The following is a 23,083-nucleotide window of genomic DNA, read 5'->3' as shown; positions in this document are numbered from 1 at the left end:
GGTGTCAGGCGCCTGAATGATCTAATCAAGTAGTATAGGTTAGGGCTACACAATTATCGCAATATGAACCAGCGCAATTACCTAATCGCAAAAGCTACAAATAATCGTGCACAGTATTGCACAGTTTTGTCACATTTCTGACTTTTATATTTTATATTATATTTTCATCCTCCTTGACTATGCCACTTCTGGTTGGTGGGTGTGCGTAGTGTGTGAGTGGCACAGAAATTTTGATTGGTGAGCTTCATAGTCGGTCGGGGGTGCTGTGCTTCTTGTGCACCAGGCGTGCTCACCAATCAGGGGTGCACAAATTGAAGAGACATTTGGAATATTGAACTGAATCAATTCATTGCCATTCAAAAATCATATCGCAAATCGCAATATCCAAATCGTGCAGCCCTAGTCTAGGTTTAGGAAGACATAGATTGTAAATGATGTGCTTGTTTTTTTAAGCTGTGCAATAATTTTACTTTATCCAGTGGTGTTGATAAACATGTTCATTTTCATCCATAAACAAACCAGAAGTTTAAGAGACACACAAACTTACTTTTCTCAATGGTCTTCACACAGCACCTTGTTAAGGTGATTCCGTTAAGTCTGGTCTGTCTGGCAAGGTTCTTCTCCAATTTTTCAATGTTTTCCATTAACTTTGAAATGTCTTGCCTTCTTATATCATCCTCCTCAATAGCACCCCTAAGACCAAGTCAGAAGCAGTTAAGCTAGAAAAAATAGCTATAATCATCCTTCACTATCAATAGTTATTTCTGGAAAATACAATACTTACAATATATCATATTGCCCATACTGCATGGATACTTCTCTCTCAAAGGTCTCTTTCTCAACCTCCAACACAGCAATTTCTTCACACAGCTGAAGTATTTCAGTTTCATATTCTTCCTCCATATTCTCTACCTGGGTAACGAATAGACAATGCAACACTACATCTGCAACACAAAAACACAGAACCAAAAACACTGCAAAACCTACAATTATGTTTCTAACACCATATTGAGGCTATATGAATTCTTACCAACAACTGTTTTATTAGATCTGCTTACATTTTCAGCCCACATGCTGTGCCAAATGCTGACTCCCTAGGATAAACTGGATGCAAGGCTAACTGACAGACATGCATGGAACGTTTTAAAATGGCAAGAAAATGTTCTATGAAAACACTCTTGGAAGTAGTGCTAGGGTTTCCTAGACTGTAGACTGAACATACGAAAAATCATAAGTAGTCCTTATTATTTTAATGTATGTTCATGCTGCAAACGTTAGCCAAGAGTTGGAATTCGGCACAAGACCTGGGAAATTTAAATTGGGTTACACTTACAGTAAAAACAAGGGAACTAAACCAATACAACCATACTCTAAGAGCGACATATCACATTTTTCGACGGCATTATACAAAAGTTACAAAGTGTCACCGACGACAATAACATTTTGGTTAGTAAACTTGCAGCAGCATAACCCCGAACGTCAACGTCCAAAAAAAGACCTAGCCATACCAAGTCCTGAGCAAACTTGAAGTCAGATAAGTCGCATAGTTATGAAGTGCATGTTCCCACAACAGAAGCTAAATATGTGAAGTGTCATATTAAACAAAGGAAAACTGAATTTAAGTCATTATCTTACCCAACAACCCGTCCTGCTAGCGTCAGTGTCAATCTGGATCTCTGGAATGGCTCTATCTCTATTGACGGTGGCAAATCTCGCGCCAACGTGGACTCTACCAAATGCATGCATTGGAGGGGTGACATAAACGCGTAACGTTACCTTTGACTTGTCCTCAAACACTATTGTTTTGGTATACCATTCGTGATTAATCGTGATAAATGACAGTACGTAAAACAGTATACGATGTGGGTGAAAACAAGCAAATTGAGGAAAGCTGGACTACCGAAATTTACGTAAGCAATCGTTTTATCTTTTACTGTCAATGTGAGCAGTCAGTCGTGGGAACAGACGTACGATTCGAATAGGGGAGCAGCCGGAGTTATTTCTTGTAACACATCACATACATGTGGAAGGTGGAAGTGCAGGTAAGTTACTTGCTAGTTGCTACATACATTACATAGTGTATCACTTTTTTCCTGGAGGGTTTGTGATTATATTTAAATTGCTATATAAAAGTATGATCAAGGTCATTTTGTCTTTATGATATTGGCCACCATGGTTGATTTGAAAACTGAGATTTCACGTGTGTTAGCATGTATTGAGTTAGCTACGTTAGCTATCTACTGAACATGTATGAAAACCTTAGAACACAGTTTGGTCATTCCTTGTCAAATCAAATACGATTGTTGCTGCACCGTCTCATATTTTTTTCAAACCTTGTCTATATTTTCATTGGGTCTCAAAACCAAGGTCTGTAAAATATTTCTGTTCAAATTTCTGTACAAATATATGTCTACATATTTTTTTTAACCCTTCATGTAACTTTAGTTTTACATCCTGAAAAACACTTTTCTGAGAAGCAGTAATTTGGCAATTTAATATCATGAAAATTATTATTTGTAGCCAACCCAAACTTTGTAGGATGGAATACAAGCATGTTCTCAGTATGACTGATGCATTAAAAATTTGTACCATGTACTTATTGATTTTCTACAAGGCCCTATATTTGGGGGAAAAGTGCAAAAACAGTGGCATTAAGGCAGTGGTTCTCAAACTTTTTCTTTCATTCCCCACTTTGATCAAGGGGGCATTCTCGAGCCCCACCTGTCCCTCATCGCTCTAAGAAAGTGGTAGGTCAAGCTTAAACTTGGCAAATTTATTGAAATAATGACAAGTTCTAAATATGATTGATGCTGGTGCTGCAGATATAATAATAAATAAATACATAACACACATTTCTGTTTTCCAGCAACATATTAGGAAGCATAGGCCATTTTACAGCATTGTACAATATATTCAATGAAATACCAACATGCTGCATTAAATGGATCCATAATCCAGTCATACTGAGCACTGCTGGTTGGGAAATATTTTTTAAATAAACTTTGCAGGGATGTGATGTAGGCCTACTGTTTAATACATGGGATCACAAGAGTGGCTCCCAATCAGACGTTTCAGCGATTTCGATCAGAAATCTCAAAGGCATACTGTTGCGATCGAGGTGCCTCAAGTTTTTTTGGTGAATGCAGTAATCTTATTTGCTAGGTGAGGTAGGTGCTTGTCTTTGCCTTGTAACTGGACATTTAACTCAAAGATATATCAAATATATCGCTAAGATAGGCCAGCTTCGTCAAGAAATGTTCATTAGTGAACGTGCTTGCAGATTTTAAACATGCGCTCTTCCTCCAAGAAGAGGCGACTCGGAGCTCAAACACGCGCGACAGCACTTTACCTCGGGTAAGCCACCTTGCCTCGCTGTGAAACAGTACAGCCTTTTGGTCAGCTACCATCTCTTCGCAAAGTGCAGAGAATAGACGCGCTTTTAAGGGCCGGGTTTTGATGAAATTCACCACTCTCACAACAACGTTCAAAATGTCATGTAGGTCTGGACTAACTAAGCTGCCTTGACACGAGCGCTTCCCTGTGAATAACACAGTGCGTCCATTGCGCATCGGGTGCTACCTGGGCCCAGGCTACAGATAAAAAAATAAATAAAAAAACTCTGTTTTTCACGTCAGTTCGCGCCCCACCTGGCATGTCTCCGCGACCCAGTAGTGGGTCGCGACCCACAGTTTGAGAAACGCTGCATTAAGGGTACTATAAGCTTGTTTTTTTACAATTTTGGTATCAATCATTATTTATTTTTTATACAAGATTGTATTAATGTTGTGCCAATTTGAGCTCTCCACATATAATGGACTCAAAGAATTTAAGAATTGAATAAAGTTGTGATTTTCGGTCATTTTCAAAGGAAAAGTGGCATGTGGGGTAGCTAGTAGGCACATGAAAATCTATATGGAAGTAGCTTAATGTATCAGAATCAGTTTTATTGGCCAAGTGTACTTACGTACACATGGAATTTGACTTCGGTAGGTGTTTCTTTATACATCAACCAATAGACATGTAGTAGTAACTTTTACATTCAGTAGACAAATAGCAATATAGACAGATACTGTACAATAGAGACAACCATATACATATAGGCACATATCAACATATTATACAAAAATACAAATAAGACATAATATCAAGACAAGTACACATGGAGAGGGATGTAAAGTTAGCCTGACGAGCCAGACCCACATTAAAATGTAGGGTCTGGGTACTCACCGTTCGCAGTGCTCAGTCCGAGGGGCGGGATAATCAGTTGTCTTTTAAATTCCCTCTGCACGCAATAGGACAGCGGCAGCGCTATGAGTCCCATGCGTTTCCCACCAGCGGAGCTAGTTGGCTAGTTCAAACGTTTGCCAACTTAATAAAAGCTTAACTTGTGTCACACTGTTCGCCAAACAGCAACATCCATCTTATTTGTTTTCAAGTAGCAGGGAATTCAAGCCAAACTGTTGCAACTCTGCCATCAATCATTATGTTAAGCCCACCTAACGACTCCATACACGATTTTATTGGCCTGATTGAGTTTCGATTTCTGGAGCTCACAAGCCAACGGAGAGTTGCTAGACTAGCCCTGGCTAGGGGCGCGTCTAGATTTCTAGGCTAATGTAAAGTGCAAATGTAGTGTAATGTATATAATGTGTAGAAGCAGCACTTATCCGCAGTTCAGGAGAGTGATGGCAGTGGAGAAGAAGCTCTGTTCTTGTGTCTGGTTGTTTTTGTGCACAGGGCACAGGTCTTTGATGTTCTTTGATCGCTTCCTGGTCCTACTAGTGTACAAGTCCTGGAAGGAGGGCAGGGTGATTGATATTTTTGAGGATTTTTTCAGCTGTCCGAATTGTGTGTTGTAATCTGCATTTGTCCTGTTTTATGGCTGCCCCAAACCAAAGGGTGGGGGATGTGCAGAGGATGGATTCAATGGCAGCAGTGTAGAAGATGGCCAACAGCTCTTGTGGTAGGTCATGCTTGCGCAGTTGCCGTAGGTAGTACTTTCTCTGCTGAGCCTTTTTAAAGATGGCATTGGTGTTGGACTCCCACTTCAAATCCTGGGAAATGATTGAGCCCAGAAACTTGAATGAGTCCACATTTGACACTGTGCTATTGGATATTGTGAGGGGGGGGGGGCAGCCCTGTGGGGTGCTTCCAAAAGTCCATAACCATCTCCACAGTCTTTAGAGTGTTTAGCTCTAGGTTGTGTTGGACTGCACCAGAGCACCAACTTATCAACCTCTTGCCGATATGCAGACTCGTCACCATCCTGGATGAGCCAGGTGTTCCAGATGTGACATCTCTCAGCCGCACATGCTGACTCCTGTCCGTCAGGAAGCTGGAAATCCACTGACAGATGGCAGGAGATACAGTGAGCTGAGAGAGTTTGGCGGTGAGGATTTTAGGTATGATAGTGTTGAACGCCAAGCTGAAGTCCATAAACAGGATCCTGACATAGGTCCCTGGCTGGTCAAGGTGTTGCAGGATGAATTGCAGCCCCCAAACTGCAGGGGGTCCAGCTGGTGACCTGTGATGTTTATGAGGTGGGTCAGCACTAGGTGTTCAAAGGACTTCAAGGCCACAGGTCTGTAGTCATTCAGTCCAGTGATGGAGGGTTTCTTGGGGACTGGGATGGTGGTGGAGCTTTTGAAGCATGAGGGGTTTTCACACATATCCAGTGATCTGTTGAATATTTGTGTGAAGATTGTTGCCAGCGGGACAGCACAGGCTCATGTACACATGTATGGGCATGTAGTGTACAAACTAAGTGCCAATGTTGTACCATAGATAAATAAAATCAAAATCATTGTTTTACCCCATGGACAAGAATGAAAAAGCACAGGATACAATGTAACAAAGTGTATTTATCAAGTCAAGTGAAGTGGGTTTTATTGTCATTTCAATCATATACACCAGGGGTGGGCAAACTGCGGCCCGTGGGCCGGATCCGGCCCGCCAAGCATTTCATTTGGTTCATCAGGCTGCTCGCTATTTTTTTCCTGCGATAGAGACGACGTTGGTTAGCTTTACTGCAAACTGCTTTTCACTCTCCTTAGAGAACATAATGTTAAATAGAGATAACATCATGTTAAACTAAGTTAACTCTTAGTTATCTCCTTTGCAGCAGATCTAACGTGAACATTATGCGATCCATTTAATTGGGAACGCGTCTGCACTCACGAGAGGGAGAGAGAGCCGCAGGTTCCAGCTGGCTTGTCATTGTTGATAATTGATATCTCCTTCTAATAAGAAAGTTTTAAAAGGAAATCATGAAGGCAACAGTAGTTCCCACTACTGACCATTTAAAAACTGTGAGAGGGCCCAGCTGTAGGTACAGCACTAGCCACAGCGGAGCAGGCAGAAGATCATTGAGAAATAAACGTGAATTAAAGCGACAGTGCACAATTTATACATTTGTTAAACAGCATAAAATTAGCAGCATTTTTAAGCAATTCATATTTTAAAACAAATACGTTTCATACTAAATTATAGGCTATAAAAAAAAAAAAAATGTATGTGTGTGTCGGGGGGGGGGGGGGGGGGGGGGGGGGTTTGTTTTGCGGCCCGCCGGCCAGTTTTCAAAACCCAATGTTGCCCTTGAGCCAAAAAGTTTGCCCACCCCTGATATACACTGTATATAGTGAGATGAAACAACGTTCCACCATGGATCCAGTGGTGTTACATTTAAAATATATAAAAATACATTTAAGACCGGCTACATTTATTAGACACATTATATACATAAAGTGCATTTACTGCTTAAAGTAGAGCATTTAAAACAGACAAAGGACAGATCGGCCAACAAAAGACAGGGCATAAGTAAACTCGTAACAGAGCACTGATTATTATAAGTTAAACAGTGAGGTGGAGAAAGAGTATAGAATTTAGCAGCAGAGAAAAAGTGCATTTCAGTTTCAGTCAATTTGCATCATGTTTTGTTGTTCAATAGTCTGACTGCTTGAGGGAAGACGCTCTTCCCCATTCTGGAGGTGTGGGTAGTTATACAGCGCTACCTTCTACCTGATGGCAGTAAGGAGAATAGTTCATGGGGGAGTGTGTTGTGTCCTTAACAATGCTTGTGGCTTTGCGCAGACAGTGAGTGTTGTAGATGTCAGAGAGGGAGGAAAGAGAGGCCCCAGTGATCTTTTCAGCCGTCCTCACAATCCGCTGCAGGGCCTTTCGTTCTGCAGCAGTGCGGTTACCAAACCACGCTGTGATGGCACTGCTGAGGATACTCGCAATAGTCTCCCTGTAGAAGGTTGTCAGGATGGGGGAGCGGAGGTGGGCTTTCTGCAGCTTCCACAGAAAGTAAAGGCATTGCTGGGCTTTCTTTGTGGTGTTCTGAGTCCAGAGTTTGTCTGTGATGTGAACGCCCAGAGACTTTGTGCTCTGAACAATCTCAATTGGAAGTGCTCTGAACAATCTCAACTGTCATTAATAGACAGTGGGGTGCTTGCCTGGAGGTCGTCTGAAATCTGTGATTAGTTCTTTTGTTTTGTCCACATTGAGGTACATGTTGTTGTGAGCACACCAGTTGCTGAGTTATGTCACCTCGTCTTTGTACAGGGCATCGTCTCTGCTTATCAAACCCACCACAGTTGTTTCATCAGCGAATTTGATGATGTGGTTTGAGCTGTGTGTAGCTGCACAGTCATGGGTCAGAAGTGTGAACAGCATGGGGCTGAGCCTTGAGGGGCTCCTGTGTTCAGCATGGTGGTATTGGGAGGTCTTGTTTCCTATCCTTACTGCCTGCGGTCTTCCTACCAGGAAGTCCAGGATCCAGTTGCAGAGGGTGGTGTTCAGACCCAACTGATCCAGTTTCTTTACCAGCTGCTGATGAATGATTGTGTTGAATGCTGAGCTGAAGTCGATGAATAGCATTCTGACATAAGTGTCCTTTGCATCCAGATGTGTGAGGGCCAGGTGAACAGCAGTGGTGATGGCATTATCCGTGGAGCGGATCAATGAATAAAACGTGGTACCTCATTGGCACTTTGTACACAAAATGATTATAAACTGAGCTATTCCCACATTGAATTTCGTGTTCATACTAGCTACCCCACATACTATTTTAGTTTTTACCAAAAAATGCAATCACACCTGTTTTATCTTCATGTGCATTTGTTGCGGAGAGTCGGAGACCTCAAATATTGGCTCAACATTAATAAAGTATTGTAATTGCAGACGAAATACTGATTGATATGGAAGCCCCTTTCTACCACTTGAAAAGTGACCCCCCCCCCCCCCCCCCCCCCTCCACCCCTATTTAACGGAACTTAATATACATGTGCATGTTCAATTTTTACCTATGATAAACCTGAATATTATAATGAATATTAAATGGCCACTTAAAGGTAGGACATAATTTGCATTTCACGAGTACATTCGTTCCTTTAAATTCTTGGAGGGGAATGTAATGGTTATGTTTCCCTTTAGAGAAGGCTACTTTTGGATTATTTGGGCTCGCCATACCTCATTCTCTTTGACTGACTCGCTTGTTCATTGTGTGTCCGACTATGCATGCTTTCGAACACCCGCCCAACTCTACCTCTGATTGGCTTACCATGAAATTTTAATCAACCTCAGCCAATCGTCAGCATTTATGCGCTTGTCTTGTGCACTGCCCACTAACCAAGGAAGAACAGTTTAAAAAGTCTTTCCCTCTCGGCTCAGAGATCTAGCATGGTCTGATGAATAAAACAGCTTCAATTATAGTAACGCGTCACATTTTTTGCCACTCACGGTAACAGCGTTATTAATATATTTATACATTTATAAATGATAGAAAAGGGTGAAATAATTATAGAAAATCAAGAGTGAAAAAACGTATGAAAACTTGTAATTTAACAAAAATATTGTACAGGTCTTAGTTTTCGGTCCCAAACATTACGTTGCCAAACTTGCTGCAACCATTTTCCTGGATTATGTCTGATTTGACATGGAATGACCCAGTTGGTATGGTAGCAAGCTAACAAGCTCACTCCTGTCAAGTTATAGTTGACCATGTTCTACATTTGTGTGTGTGTTTTGTTGTTGTTGTGTCTAGTGGCTGATGTAAACTGTTTTATTGATTTGTGCAGGTTGGTCTTGTAAAGAATATGGCAGATTAATCATGATGCTCACAAAACGTTTGTATGTTGGTGGTCTGAGCCACAATATATCCGAGAAAGATTTGAAAGACAGGTTTGGTAAATTTGGAGAAGTTTCAGATGTGGAAGTAGTGACTAGGAAAGATGAAGGTGGTAAGTGTATTCATTACTGTAGCAACACATTTAATCAATTACTGATGACTATGGCTTGCAATTGTAAATCTTTCACTTTTCTTTTTCAGGAAATCCGGTTAAGACATTTGGATATATCAACATAAACATCTCAGATGATGGATTTAAAAAATGTATGTTACTATTACATGTAGTTACATGTACTGCATACAATGTTAAATGTTTCTAGATGTGTGCATGTGAACAAATATGTTTTATTGCTGCTGTTTTTTTGTCCTTAGGCTTGACGGTCTTGAATAAATCCAAATGGAAAGGTGGAACACTTCAAATTGAATTGGCAAAGGAAAGCTTCTTGCACAGGTCTTGCACTCTGACATTTTAGTCCATGTGTTCCATTGACTAATTAAAAATGCCTGTGTTGGGTATGACCCTGATTCCCATTTAATTTGAATTGTTTTATAGGCTTGCTATGGAACGTCAACAAGCAGCTGAGAATGCCCAAGCTAAAAATCTTAACCAGAAAGAGAGATTAGTTGACTCCTTGAAAAAAGCAGGAGTAGAAAACTTTCACAGGAAAGCAGCTGTTCCTGGTACTGAAATTCCAGGACACAAGGTATGTTTTACTGAAAAATAGTTTTAGAAGTCTGGTCTAATTTTTCCAACATATGCGCCGCTATCACGTCTGGTGTAGCCAGATCCGTTAATTATAGTGACAGCTAATTATTGCAGAAGACGCTCCTTGAACAGAATGCTTCAGTTACATGCCCAGTGTAGCCTCCCTGTAAGGCTTGTCAGTGCTCTTCTTGTTGGATTATTTATAATCAGAGATTCATATTATTGTGGAGATCTGTTATTTCTCAGTATTACCTGAACTGTGTATTTCCTGTGTAAATATCAAAGTTGAAGTACTCTTTATGTGTTTTTCATCTTTCATTGTAGGACTGGATTGTGAGTAAATTTGGTCGTGTCCTCCCTGTTCTTAATCTCAAATGTGAAGGCAAGAGCAAGATATCCTTTTGGTGTTTTGGAAAGCCTCATTAGATTTGTCAGCATAACTGTATGGAAGTTGTGAACAGACAGACATGACAGTGTCTTCTAGCATATATGTGACATTCGTAAAGCGTATATGCTCTGCCATCCAGTGTTCATAAAATTAGTCTTTTCAATGAGAATTTCATTTTGTGCTTGTGGTCACATTTTTTTCCTTAACTGTTCTTCACATTTTTAAGTATGATCCATCCAAACACTGCCACAACATAAAGAAATTTGACACAATGACCGATGTTACAGAGATGACTCCAGTCTCTCAGTTGACATGGGAGATATCTGGTGGTGATGATGAAATCAGTAAAAAGAGAAGGGGGGAATTCCCACCACAAAAAACAAAACCTAAGAAGATCAAACAAGATTTGTCATGTCCGTTGGATATACACCAGAAACAATGTGAAGGCCAGAGAAATCATACAATAAGCAGATTAGATATGAAGAATATTGTGGGTGGTAATAGAATTTCAGGGAAACTAAAAATTATGCACCTGGAATCAACCTTGGACAGTGGTGACGAGGAAATGGTGATAACAAAAGAAGTACCTCAGATGGTGAAAGAGACTGAAGATGGTTTAGAGGTGGTTGGGGATGACTTTATAGTGAAGTCCAGCATATTACAGCCTGGAGAGAGCAAAAATCCAACATCATCTGGGCATTTGGATAGTGACCAAGACTATGACTCTGCAGACACTGATGAGATTCTGACCAGGAGTAAAGACTCAGGTGCTCCAGATAGTGAACTGAATGCATATTCAAATCCTGGATTGCTTTGTGAAATGCAGTCCAACAAATATGAAAACACATCGGTTGAGAAGAAACGCATCATAGACCATGAAAATGGTGAAAAATCAGACAGTGACATGGAATCTGACAGTAGCATGGAGTCAGATTATGAAGCTATGATGACCAATTGTTGCAGGTTTGAGATATCATTAGGAGAACTTGAATTGCTTGCTAAACAATCCTCAGAAACCTCAGATGATGCAGATGTAAACTTTCACGAGGCATCATCCAAACCAGTGTCAGTTAAGTCACTAAAGAAAAGGTGTATCAACCCAGAGGACATTCTAGCCTCTATTGTGGGAACATGCAGCAGTGAAGATGAGTCAGAGGGAAAGAAACCCAAACGAAAGAAGTCAAAGAAAAAAAGTATTTCATCTCTCCCAGAATTTATAGGAACAAAGAATCTCTTTGGAGTTTCAGATGCCTCAGAACCAGAGCCAATCCCCTGCACGAAAACTGAAGACAGTGCACAGTATTGTTTAGAGGAACACAAATCTAACACCGTGTCTAAATCCGAACAGTGCACATCAGAATGTCAAGCTAAGGTTCTCCTTGTAGAACCCTTGTGTTCAGTTACAAACTCTGAATGCAACAATCCATCCATCAGTGATTCCTCAGTTCTTACTCATGCTTTGTTTACTGAGGTGTCTGACAGCAGTGAAGAAGAGGAGGGGGAGGAAGAGGTGGGGACGATCCATTCTACACTCCACTGTAGTCTCTCTGCTGAGAATATGAAGGATGAGCGGAATATAGTGGTGGATTTCTCTAAGCATGACAAGAACAGCATTTCAGAATATGTTTTGACATCCTGTGAAACTAGAGATGAAGACAAAAGTGATGTTCCAGAGACCCTAGAGAATACCTATTCTACCAGATTACATGAAACAACAGAGAAACTGTCGAACAGTGAAGATGTTGATCAAGTCAAGCATGCCACTAAACCTGAGGTTATTTCCTTCAAAGAGCAGGATGAGGAGTCTAGAGCACCCAGAAAAACTCCTATCCGTGTTCACGTATGTGATTCTGAGAAGCAAAGGCAGGACAACGAGAGGCGCCTCGCTGCTCTAGAGCAGAGACAAAAGGAGTCTGCACAACAGAAGAAGGTCATTCAGGGTTCACTTGCTGAAGTGGTGAGTTTTTAAGCCCTGCTCTGCTGCCACTGTCTACCTGTCCAAATGGGTTTACTATAATCTACATGTCCCTTGAAACAACAATATAACAATTATAAACAGTTTGACATCGCATATATATATATATATTATATATATTAATTCCTTAAATTTGAGATTGATAATCTGAGGCCTGATGACAACCAAAAGAACAATGTTTCCACATTTCGTTAGGTTCAGTTCATGGAAGTGAGCAGGAAATGCCACTAGAAAACTACGTAGTTTTACCCTCATTTTTCTTTGCTCCCAATTTTCTTTCTCTGTCTCTTCTCTTCTCCAGGATGCACCAAATGCAAACAAAGGGAAGCACATAGTGTTTGATTCTGATAATGATAGTGAGGCTGATGTGTTAGAGGACTCCTTCCCTCCAGCCACCAGAGGAAACAACCTCTTGAGGGAGGACTCAAAGGATACTGGCAGAAAAAATCAAAACAAACAGGAAGTCAATTTAAAGGTATTTGTGACTGAAAACCCCAATATTATCTTTAGTTTCACATCATTTGCTTTATAGTCTGCTAGGTTGGTGTGTCTTACATACTGTACATGCACAGGGTTGGATGAATTGAACTGTTGACCACACCTACATTTTTCATTAGCCAAAAACATCAGGAGCTTCGAGGCTCTTTGACAGCAGTGAGGAGGAGGATAACGCTTTAGATGAAGAACGATTCCAGATTAAACCCCAGTTTGAAGGCAAAGCCGGACAGAAGGTATGTAGTCCCTATGTTTTTGGTTGAGAAAAGAGAGGTTTATCTGTTTTTTTTTTGTTGTTTTTTTTACTTTATTAAATATATGCACTCAAATCTCTCTTTTTGGTGTTATTTTACTAATTACTAATTGTTCATCATCTCTGGTGTGTTTTTCTAGCTCATGGAATTACAATCTCGATTTGGAGCAGATGAACGATTCCAAATGGATTCAAGGTTTATGGATAGTGAGGAGGAGGAAGAGGAGGATCAACTTAAGAATTCAGGTGGGACCTCAGTGAATGGCAGTTTTAAAAGTTGCTCCCTATTTTTGTTAGCACTATGCTAATATACTTTTACATGTCACTTCTTGTATTGAAGATAATACGACACATGTCATTGAGGAAAAACTTGTGGAAGAAAAGAAGAAAAATATGGAAATACTACAGAGTGTTCTGAACATAAGTAAGCAGCCCAGTTTTGCTGAGTCTACAAAGAGTAAGATCTTCAGGTAATTGTATGTAAATATTTTGTTTCACACGTAATTTAATCTATCTAGGAATGAAACGATTGCTCTAGTAATTCGATTACAAAAAATGATCGAGGCAAATTCTCTGCCTCGAGGCTTCATTTAAATCCTTTCACTTGCGTTATGTGGACTGCTCAGCTCAGGGATCATTGTTGCACACGGACTGTTATTGCTGACGAGCAGACCACTTTCAGAATTAAGTTGGCGCGATGACTGAGAGCCAGGAAAACGTCCAGAGAATGTCCAAAGTTTTGGGATCATTTCAAACTTGCAATGTGCACGTCAACCAATAATTCAACATCTGAGCCGAAAGCATCCAGTTGTTAACACAGGCTCACCAAGCGTAGCCAGCACAAGATAATGTAAACATTGATGATGGCTGAGTTAATGTACTAGCACTAGACGGCTGTAGCTTAATGTCGTCAGTCGATAGGATCTAGTCTTGTGGGATTACAATAAAAGGAAAAAGAGAGGGAGTGTGCGGCGACCAAGTTTTTCTTATCAAATCCAAAATCAACATATATTTTCCATGAAACAGTCAAATTTGTCATTTTCAACATTTGATATGTTGTCTCTGTCCTAAATATGACTAAATATGAGTTTAAGAGATTTGCAGATTATTACATTCTGTTTTTATTCATATTTTACACAACGTCCCAACTTTTTCTGTTTTGGGGTTGTGGAATCAGAATCGGCTTTATTGGCCAGGTTTGTGTAAACAAACAAAGAATTTGACTCCGGTTAATCTAGGCAGCCAAGTAGGTTAACCTTGGCTGTCTAGTGTTATTATGAACCACGCTGAATTCGATGGTAATTAAACATCCATACATCCATATTGTGTTCACTTAACTCATTGAGTGCCAAACATCTTTTTTTTATTATTATTACGAAACTAGACACTCTTACACACCTTATATGTGATTTTGGGAACTCTGTGATGAATGGAAATGAAATATATGACGATCGAAAACTCATGAAAACGCACAATCTGGACATTTTATCTGGACATTTTATCATAACTTGGTTGCCGCTTTGAGTCGAATCAGTGACTCATGCACGTCAGCTCAAAACCAGGCCATTTTCGTGGGTCTATCACTAGGTGGCAGTCTCGCCAGGTCTCACTAGGTCACTTCCCCTTCCTTTACAGGCAACACTTCATATTTCATGGAAGATGTTATATCTCCATTTATAGAAAAAAAAACAGCGATTTTGATGAAAGCTAGCCACTGTTTAGTTTGCGATTTCTCAGGAAAAGAAGCGTGTAGAAATACACGGTTTGCACCCACTGAGAGCTTAAAGTCTCACCTTTCAAACGAGCCATTGTATGTGTTCATAGCTATAACACAGAATATGCTGTGGCTGTACAAAAATCATCAACAATGGTCTAGATTGCTGGCACTCTAGGACAAAGCTTCCGAAAACAGCTTGGCATTCAATGAGTTAAGCTAGCAGTATTTTGTATTGAAATATATGATTTCTGGGGCCTGTACCACGAAGGGAGCTTAACCTACCCAGATGTAACCCAGGGTTACTTTGTTAAACCGGGGTTGACAAAACCTGGTTATCTTAAGTGGTGTTAATCGGTACTACGACGCTGATTATGAAGTTGATTTGTTCAGCCGGGGTTAACCTAATTGGAGTTTGTGCGCGTTCACATAAAAGGGGCGGGTTGCAGCGCAAGTCACCACTTTCAATGATGACGCGATCACCTTATTTTACGGATGAGGAATGCACAATTATTAAGTTATGAGGAATTAAAACCCACTCTACGACAAAAATCAAATACGTCGGCAGTGAACAAAGCAAGGCAACTCTGTTGGCAACGTATTGCAGATTGGGTAGCCTAAATGCCTAAAAGTAAAGTTTTATTTCCACATGTTCTTCAAATATGTGTTACGGAGGATTAATAGCTTGCGGAATGTCTGAAATGAGTTGAAATAATTAAATTGCCTATTTTGAGTTCATAGAAATGCCTACAGATGCAACACAATTCAGAAGTGGGCATATAGATTACAGTAATAGGATAATTGAATGTTTAAGTAGCCCCCATTGACTGATTTAGTATGCCTAATCCTGTGAACATTTCAGATGCAACACCATTGCCAAACGTACATGGCAGCAGGTGAAAATGAAACACAAACACATTATTCAGAATAGTAGGTTTATATAGCTTGCATTAATTTCTTAATTATGAAAACATGTAGGGCTTGTATGCTTATAGCCTTCACTTGGCCTCTGTTTTACAATTAACAAGACAAAGGTGTCTTTCAACACTACTGTAAGGCACCAGAGTGTTTTACAGTAGCAGAGGAGTTGGCCATCGCAAATAATAGTGGAAGGCCAATTATGGAAGGGGTTGAGGGAGGCATTCGGTCGGATTTTGGTGCTGTGGAAATGCGTTGACTTTATGTGCAGGGTACAGTGACATTTTTGTTTGTTAAAATTGTGATTTTAATTTATTAGGCCTACTGTAGGCTATGTCCGATTTATTTTAGGCTATTCTTGCTCAGAAGTTCAGCATACTGTAGGCTAGGCTAGGCCTATGTCCGATTTATTTTTGGACATACAGTATTCTTGCTTAGATGTTCAGCATCACCGATTAGATGGAAAACATGAATGTCCACGTAAGGGCATTGCTATGACGGATGACATTAGAGACTTCTGCCTAGATCATCTGACAAAGATAGCGAATTCCCTCGGCTGACAATCTATCATAGAGAATATCGTCCGGGTATATATATATATATATATATATATATATGTAGTCTATAGTGTATATATATGGCTCTAAAACCCCTCGCCCTGCGAAGAGAGCCCCTCACGATTTGCGCTCCAATGTCGTATGGATCATCCAGGTACGCCGACATAATTGTCTCGAATTGTTAGTGGAGGGGTGGTACTTATAAAGGGTGTGGTTAACGGAAACCTCGGGTTAACCAAGAACATAACCTGCTCGGAGCAGGCAGGTTTGAGATGCAGCGTATATTGCCATGGCAGCGTACCTCGGTTAAAACCTATCCACCTTTCGTAGTACGGGTTAATCGGGAAGTTATGCCACACGTGATCAAGTTACTCTCGAAGTTACCCAGATAAGCCAGTAACCCTGCTTCGTAGTACAGGCCCCTGATTATTAAGGTGATTATTTATTGATTATTAATGCAGGAGTGTACCTCTTGATAGCCTGACTGTTTGAAATTCAGGCTTTGTAGTTGTAACTTCAAGCCTAAGTCGTACAGATTTAAATTTCTGAGCTCTTATGCACATGACCTAGTTTAGTTTTTTCTCACTCATACTTTAACCCTAATATTATGAATACAAAAGGGGGGCAGCATAGAAGAGTTTGAGAACCTGTGGCCTAAAACATCAAAATTGTGGGCAATAATTGTGGTTGCATGTTAGATCTGAAGTGGGTCCCCAAAAAACAATGTTGGTAAACACTGGCTTAGAATAGTAACAGCAAACATTGTACACTAATCTACACTATTTTAATGTTGCTGTGGAACTATGTGAGACAAGACATCTATCAATTTTAATATATTATTGTAGATATTATCATTACTATGTTTGTAATAGTGGAACAATAAAACACAATAGATGTTTTAGAACTTTTGATATTTATTGCACCACAACAGGCTGCAATGATGGCACCATGTTCTCAACAACACACCTGGCTATCAGTCTATTTAGTTCAAGTTTTTGTGGAGCAGGAAAAAAAAAAAAGCTTTAGCTGCTTGGATGGTGTGACTCCGTCTCCTTTGAATAAACAAACGTCAATTCCGACTGCATGGTCCCAATCGAAAAAAGCTACAATTCCAACTTTGAGGTCCCGAATTTAAGAACGGTTCCAGAATGTCACACATGAAAAGCATTCTACTCTGGCCACTCCAACTAGACACAGAGTGGCAGAATGTGACGTCACTCATACCAGAGACTGTTTTTGGGAAAGTCACCTAGTTGCAAATTTCATACGGTGAAATGATCCTAGTTTTAAAGCAGGCCTACCTGAAGCATGTAATTGGGCTGTAGTTTACGGGTACAGGAATAGCATGATTTGAACGGGCACTGCACTAGTTTAACAAATGTCTCATCATATTTCTACATTGTTGTTTTAATAATGGTTTTGAAAGTCAATTGTGAAGTTTAATTTACATCTTACCATTTTTCTAGAGAACAACAGCGGCAAGTAACATGTTTAAAACCAGTAAACATGCCATATACTACTTAGATATATGTAGCTAATACTATGACCTAATAATAATAATAATAATAAAGCTTTATTTGTATAGCACCTTTCATACACAGAATGCAGCTCAAAGTGCTTTACATTTGAAGCATGTAACACAATAGTAGTCAGTCAGTCATTATCAATCACTTTTCTTTGCTGTTTATGATATGCTCAGCAACATATCAAAAATATAGAAAATGACGTCATAAGACTGGCAGCCTTAACCCTCTTACCCCCCACAAGCACGCCATATGGCAACTGTGGCAAGGAAAAACTCCCATATTCCAGGAAGAAACCTTGAGCAGAACCTGACTTAATAGGGGGAGCCCATCTGCTTCTGGCTGGCTGCGCCCTCCAATAGTAGCAGATGTAGAATAATCTGAAAATGTAGTCTACAGGATAAGATGAGTTAACTAAAAGCTTTCCTGTACAGGTATGTTTTCAGATCTTTTTTAAAAATATTTACTGAACTCGCCTGCTTGATGTACAGAGGCAGGGTGTTCCATAGTTTGGGGGCATAATGGATAAACGCAACTTCTCCACTTTGTTTGTGGAGCACTTTGGGTACGATTAAAAGATTAGAATTGGATGATCTAAGTTTCCTTTGTGGTTGATAAGATATTAAAAGCTCAGAGATATATGAAGGTGCTATGCCATTCAGAGCTTTGTAAGTAATTAACATAACCTTAAAATCAATTCTATAGGAAATAGGGAGCCAGTGCAGTTCAGCCAACACAGGGGTGATGTGTTCTCTCTTCTTAGTCTTAGTTAAAAGTCTAGCCGCAGAGTTCTGTATGAGTGCCAATTTCTTTAGATGTTTTTTGGGAAGACCAGTGAAAAGTGCATTGCAGTAGTCTAACCTGCTAGTGATAAAGGCGTGAATTAGTTTTTCTGCATCTTGTTGAGTTAAAAAGGGCCGCACTTTGGCAATGTTTCTCAAGTGGAAATAGGCTGTCTGAGTAACTTTACTGATATGGGGCTTAAAACTTAACTCTGCATCTAAGATGACACCGAGGCTTGTTACTTTTGGTTTGACCTGGTGTGCCAAGTTCCCCAGATTACTAAGAATAATATCTCGCTTTAGTTTTGGTCCAACCAGAAGTACCTCTGTTTTGTCATCATTTAGTTTCAAAAAGTTTTTGCTCATCCACTGATTAATGGAGGTTAGGCATGCAGTGAGGGAGCAAAGGCCATCTGGGTTAGTTGGCTCAACAGAAAGATACAATTGGGTATCATCTGCGTAGCTGTGGAAGTTTACATTATGTTGACTTATGACGTTTCCCAATGGAAGCATATATAGAGAAAATAGCAGGGGACCAAGGCAGCTCCCCTGGGCCACACCAAAAGGCAAGTCATGTTTTTCAGATACATGATCTCCTAGACTGATATAAAAATCTCTGCCAGTAATGTAGGTTTGAAACCAGTTTATGTAACCAGTTTGAAACCAGACCTATGTTCCTATGCACATGTAATCTGTGGCTTTATAAAATTATTCATTATTAAGTATATGAGAATCTAAATATTTATAAGCTGGTGTGGCATGTCTTTTCTTGTTCTTCAGAGATATATCAGCTCTGCATTATGACCCCACTCGAGAGGACCATGCAGCCTTTGAGAAAAAGAAAGAGCCTAAAACAGAGAGGTAATGGCCAAACAAATTTCTTAATATCTTAGTCATCTTGTGTTACAGTTTCTTACAGTGTTTGTGTTTCAAGTTTAATTACCCTTTTCCTTTGATATTTTCTTCATTCCTTCATTCCTTCTTTCCTTCCTTTTCTCCAACCCACAGTAAGGCTACCAGGCGGAAGAAACTAGCAGAGGCAGAAAAACTTCCTGAGGTGTCCAAGGATATCTTTTATGATGTTGCAGTGGACTTGAAAGAGGTGTTTGGGTCAACTTCAAAAACAGTGGAAGGAGAGAAGGATATGTCATGGGACAAGAAAGAAGAGGAGGTAGAGGCAGAAAAGAAGGAGGAGGAGAGCCCAACGGCAGAGGGCAACACAGACATGCAGTCAGGCATTTTCTCACTTGCTGCTCCAGATAAAGTTGAATCATCTGGTTTCAAGTTCTCCTTTTTTGGAGAGGATGCAGATATTGAGACAGATGCTAATGCTGAGAGTGGTACGTGGCTGCACTTATACAATTTTCTCTATTTTGTAAATGATAAATGACCATTCTGATTGCACAGCAATACCAAAAAAATTGTGGCTATCATACTGTATTTAATAAATAGAAGCAGGTCGTTTAGCCACCTTAACCCATTCGCACCTGATGCTGCACGACGCAACATTCTATCTCCCGCCGGTTGCTGCATAGCGCAACATTGAATCTCCCGCTGCTTGCTGCGTAGCGCAGCATGCTTTTTATTTCATGTTTCTAGGTATACAGAGGCTTAGATATTACATTTTGGTAGACGTTGACATTTTTTAGTATTTTTTCAGAAAACCCTCAGGAAATAGTCTAGAATGCCATAGGATTCTATAGGCGTTTTTAGCAGGCATTTTAGGAGTAAATGGGTTAATGGATATTTTGATACCTTTTCTATACATTTGATTGGTTGTTTTCTACCTTTAGTCCAGATGATTATAGAACTTCAAGGTTTCATAAAATGCTGCCTGCCTTGCAACCATGTTTTACAGGTGAATACAAGATTGAGCCATTAAGAGGACCCAAGGTGGCATGGCAGGGAGATCCCCGTTTCCAAGATAGTAGCTCCGAGGATGAGGATGCAGAGGAAAATGAGGGGAAAAATAAGATCGCCTCAGTGATCGCAGTCGAGTAAGTGTGCTTTTTGAATGTTCAGAAGCTCTCTAAACACTTACTGGATGTTCTTAAATATTTCTTAATATGGAGTTAAAATTCCCTTCATTATTTCTTTACCCATAGAGATCCGAAGCCCTCCAAGAAAATGTTGTTCTTTTTCTACCAAGATGATGATCGTCTAAAAGGTGGAGTTCTGCTAGATCTTGTGTGGTCAGTGGATGTTGTATATTGTGAAATGTATATAACAACCATTTTTCCCTGTCTTAGAGGGACCCAGAACATTTTGCAGGCCCGCCAAGCTAGAGGATCAAAGAGAAGAGTGGGAGGAGAGGAGGACATCTTTAATAGAGGTAAAATCCTGAAAGATGAAGAATGTTACTCAAAAGTAGAAAATAAGAGCAACTAAGAGTTTAACATCAGAATTTTGTCAATGGTGCCAATTGTTTGCATATTTTACTCTCAACCCTGAGCCATAAAGAGGTGCACTCCCATATGCAATATATATAAGCCTATTGGGCCATTCCATAACAAATCACTCAATTTGACAAAAATCTAGAGATCACTCTTAGATAATCCTGAAAAGAAATATATACATATGCTCCTATGCTAAAGTTATGGAGCAATCACAAATATTAGGTCTGTATCTTTAACGGTTTTGAAACTGTTCTTGATAAATATGCCTTTTAGTCCAGCTTCCATACTTTTTCAGAGGACTGTTTCAAAGTGATTAGAACTTCAGACCTAATATTTGGGATTTATCTGTGATTTTTGTATAGGGGCACCTGTAAGTTTTTTTGTTTTTGTTTGTTTGTTTGTTTGTTGCCAACAATTTGCACTGTAACTGCATCAAGAACTGTAGTAAGAACATTTGGAAAACACCAAACGGTGTATATATTTCCCAGATTCAGATTTTATTTTTCACATACATACAATGCAGTGAAATGATAGTCAACTCCATGCCAAGCAAAAACACACAAACTGACACAGGACAACCTACCAAAAACAGTAACAGACAAGAAACAATACATTCAAGATGTCAGGGGGTTATTGCAGATAGGGAAGAAGTGGTCCCCTCATCTGTCTGGAATATTATGATATGTAACATTAACCTACATCAGGTTATGATAAAAAAAAAAATAGCTGATTACTTGCATTGTTTTTTTCCCTCAGGAGTACAGAAAGAAGCACAAAGCCGCTAGGAAGAAATTGAGGGAATCTCATCATAACTGAGGTTGATATATGCAAACCTATTGTCTAGCAGAGATATTCTGTTTTAGAACATGTATGTATAATATTTTTCTCCTCCCTATTGGGATTTTGTGATTTTTGTGACCAGATAGTATCATAGATCATTGGAATAATTAATCATCAAATGTGCCTTGAGGACTTGTAATTTGTAATGGTTATTATATAAAATAAATGGAACTTTGCATATTGGCCACTAGGGGGTGATAATAAAAACTTGTTTACAGTACTTTGGACTTGGTGTACGTGTCTGCACATATTGACATTTTCCACCCCCATTTTCAAGATGGAGTTGCAATATACTTGCATAATAATACTCATAATGTGTTTCTTTTTCTTATTGCTACAATGACCTTCCACTGATCATTTCAAAACATTTCATTCAGGCATGCATTTACAATGCCCAGTCATGAAATCCATTTTAGGCCCTATGTTTTGTTGTTTTGTTTTGTTTACCTTAGGGACACACTATCTTCTGTAAGACTAAAGTTTGAATTCAGGTTTAGTCGGGCAGAATTAATTACTGATGCTGGCCTAGTGTTAGGTTATTCATATAGTCTTTGTTGTATGTGTTGCAATAAGACACACCACAAAGACTATATGCAATGAAGTTTATATTACTTAGTTGCACATAAACAAATTTGCATGAATGTTTGATAATATGTATTCAATTTCTTGTTTGTACAATTGGACCAATACACATTTTCCATTTTTTTTTTTTTTTAGTTTTCTGTATACGTGCTTGTAAAGCAAAGCCTATTTTTCAAAGGTTACTGTAGTGGGGCTGTATGTGTGGACTGTACACACTGTTCCTGTCCTCAGTCTTCTCCTTTCATGGCTTTCTGGTGAACAGGACGCTGTGGTTTCCTATTTCATGACTGCTGACATCACTGCCGTCTCTCAAAGTGTCAAAGTGAGTGGGGAAGTAAGATGGGGGAGGAGACAGCTGCTGGATGGTGACATAATTCACTTTTTAAAAACTGAACTGCCATTTTGTTTTTAAGACCGAAGACAGCTACATCCAAAAAGTTTCCATTGTTAACAGTAATTCAGATGGCTGGGCACAGTCACTACAGAGTATTCAGAATTCTTGCTGCAATGTGAGCAAGACAAAGATTTACCATTCATTATCAAGATTATCAGTATTGTGTTGGTGCCTGAGTAACTTTTGCAAATCTTTGTGAAAGGCACAGCAACATTTGAGGAGAGTAGTAGTATCAACAGATGAGGGAGGAGTATTACAACCTCAACATTCCTAGCAACAGCAAAAAAGAAATGTGCCGTGACTTGCCCATTTGAGAACTGCTGCTTCAACACACTGACAGTTTAAACATAAGAACTTGTTTCATTTACCGAATCAGGCCAGGTGGTGGTTTTCCCAAAGCTGGTTCTGTACGGCTCTGCATTTTCCATTCAAC

The 23,083-nt window shown here is 39.7% G+C and overlaps 2 protein-coding genes across 4 annotated transcripts in view; one reads left to right on the top strand and one right to left on the bottom strand.

Moving 5' to 3' along the window:
• The window catches only part of LOC121707052 (centromere protein P), a 110,593-nt gene extending 108,787 nt beyond the window's left edge, over positions 1–1,806 (bottom strand). The window contains exons 1-3 of one of the 2 annotated variants that reach the window (XM_042089278.1): positions 1,636–1,806; positions 785–912; positions 548–693 (exon numbers count right to left, since the gene is read on the bottom strand). In XM_042089278.1, the coding sequence (XP_041945212.1) occupies positions 548–693; positions 785–912; positions 1,636–1,746 (385 nt within the window). In that variant the 5' untranslated portion in view covers positions 1,747–1,806. Of the gene's footprint in view, positions 1–547; positions 694–784; positions 945–1,635 lie in introns of both variants that reach the window. The other variant, XM_042089279.1, reaches the window with a different exon arrangement.
• Positions 1,764–21,894, top strand: nol8 (nucleolar protein 8). Of its 2 annotated transcripts, none has more exons than XM_042089268.1 (17): positions 1,764–2,042; positions 9,078–9,239; positions 9,329–9,391; positions 9,500–9,578; positions 9,681–9,831; positions 10,158–10,226; positions 10,439–12,178; positions 12,498–12,671; positions 12,814–12,927; positions 13,085–13,190; positions 13,285–13,414; positions 19,219–19,299; positions 19,447–19,778; positions 20,297–20,435; positions 20,544–20,605; positions 20,688–20,770; positions 21,591–21,894. In XM_042089268.1, the coding sequence occupies exons 2-17, from the start codon at positions 9,110–9,112 to the stop codon at positions 21,648–21,650; spliced, it is 3,513 nt and encodes a 1,170-aa protein (XP_041945202.1). In that variant the 5' UTR covers positions 1,764–2,042; positions 9,078–9,109; the 3' UTR covers positions 21,651–21,894. The 2 variants fall into 2 exon arrangements, with proteins under 2 accessions (XP_041945202.1, XP_041945203.1); XM_042089269.1 differs by lacking the exon at positions 1,764–2,042 and adding an exon at positions 7,765–7,975.
• Positions 21,895–23,083: the final 1,189 nt, after the last annotated feature.

The sequence above is a fragment of the Alosa sapidissima genome, chromosome 4 (genome assembly GCF_018492685.1).
Source record: "Alosa sapidissima isolate fAloSap1 chromosome 4, fAloSap1.pri, whole genome shotgun sequence".
In the NCBI taxonomy this organism is placed as follows: Eukaryota; Metazoa; Chordata; class Actinopteri; order Clupeiformes; family Clupeidae; genus Alosa; species Alosa sapidissima.
The sequence above is the reverse complement of the archived record's forward strand: the minus strand, read 5'-3'. Positions and strand labels throughout refer to the sequence as shown.